Source organism: Amphimedon queenslandica, unplaced genomic scaffold (genome assembly GCF_000090795.2).
Source record: "Amphimedon queenslandica unplaced genomic scaffold, v1.1 AMPQUscaffold_13049, whole genome shotgun sequence".
Taxonomy (NCBI): domain Eukaryota; kingdom Metazoa; phylum Porifera; class Demospongiae; order Haplosclerida; family Niphatidae; genus Amphimedon; species Amphimedon queenslandica.
In genome coordinates this window covers 35,264-36,831 of record NW_003546715.1, presented here as the reverse complement: position 1 = coordinate 36,831, position 1,568 = coordinate 35,264, and the positions used below count along the sequence as shown (strand labels likewise).

Genomic DNA, 1,568 nt, shown 5'->3' with positions numbered 1-1,568 from the left:
AAAAAATTGATTATCATACCAATGACATGTAAACATGGGGAAAAGGCTTGGTGCTAGATTGATGTACCTTTATTTTACAGAACTAAAGCCTGAGCAATTTGCACCTTGCATGCACTATGGCTACACATGATAGAGCAGCTTTGAAAACAAACTGCATGCTATACAAACAAATTTTGTTTTTATAGTGACTTACATTCAATAGAGGTAGTATTTATGATAAGAAAAGGCAGCTGAGAGATTCAATGAGTCCAAACAAAAATACAAACAAGGAGCCTCGTGCTTTGTTGCAGCAATTAATGAAGATGGGTGTGACCGATAATGATAATTAACTAAAAACGTATAATACCTGAACAGTAAGCAAAGATGACCAAGATGTTTACAGTGGTATTTGAAGAAGACAGTCAGTACTAAAGTTCTGGTGGTACAAAACTATTCTTCGAACAAAGCTTGCTTCGTTGTGGCTAAGTGACGAAAATTGAGTTAACACGGCCGATTATTGTGTGAATCTACGAAGTGTGTTTAGCAAATTATATCTTTACAAAGAAAGAAGGTAATGCTTTGATTTTTACCATGCAAACAGATATTGTAATGATCTATATCTAGTGCAAAAATCACTGGAAAATCATGTTTAGTTTTCAAAATATAACTGTCCGAAGTTTGATTAGTCCGATAATTGATTAATTACTCTAGTTTACTATACTATGGTTTCCTAACTTCCTGTCTCTACTCTCTAGATCTAACTCCAGGCTTATCTACTGCGCATGCGCATACGACAAACATCGACCATTAATCGATCATTGATTCATTGCCCAGAAAGGAGAAAGCCATGGATAACAGAGACTTGTGTGGAAGGAATTTAAGTAAGTTGATCTATGATACAAGGGTCTTATTATTATTGATTGCTACTATCTAGACATTGAAGATCTTGAGCCATTAATCGAATTACTTAAGAGACATCACTACAGCAAGGCCTCATATCATGAACTCGGTCTGCGCCTTAAATTGTCTCAAAACACATTAGAGAAAATAAAGAAAGATTATGGAGAAGTCGATGCTTGCTTTAGAGAGTGTTTGGTTTGCTGGCTGCGTAAAGCTGATGGTGTGGAGTATCCAACAATAGATACACTGATAGCTGCTCTTAGAGGAATAGATAATGCTGCAGCTGATGGTATTGATGAAGAAAGACGAAGTAAGCAAAGTTCATGCAATTACAGTTTTAACATTATATTTTAGCTTATTCTAGTGAAAGCTCATCAGATGCTGGCAGACCATTAACCACACCTCCAAAATTACATAGTAAGTTGTTTTGTACATGTCAACTTACCATATTTCCTCGAATAGAAGCCGCCCTTCGAATAGTAGCCGTATCCAAATAGCAGCCCCCCTCTGTGCTTGCACTATTGTAATAGTAGCCGCCCTCTAATAGAAGCCGCAGTTAATTAAAATTTAATTAATTAATGTGCCATGTGTGCTCGTTGTTCTCTGGCAAGACCTATAGTTTCTCTCCTATTACTGGGTTCTATATTGCCTTGTAGACATGGTGGCCTCTGCAACACTATCAATTTCCA

General features: G+C 36.8%; 1 protein-coding gene across 1 annotated transcript; it reads left to right on the top strand.

Moving 5' to 3' along the window:
- The first annotated feature begins 760 nt into the window (after positions 1–760).
- Positions 761–1,466, top strand: LOC109585541 (uncharacterized). Its single transcript, XM_020001666.1, has 3 exons — positions 761–860; positions 914–1,189; positions 1,234–1,466. Exons 1-3 carry the CDS (start codon positions 827–829, stop codon positions 1,374–1,376), a joined length of 453 nt encoding a protein of 150 aa, XP_019857225.1. The 5' UTR covers positions 761–826; the 3' UTR covers positions 1,377–1,466.
- The last annotated feature ends 102 nt before the right edge of the window (positions 1,467–1,568 follow it).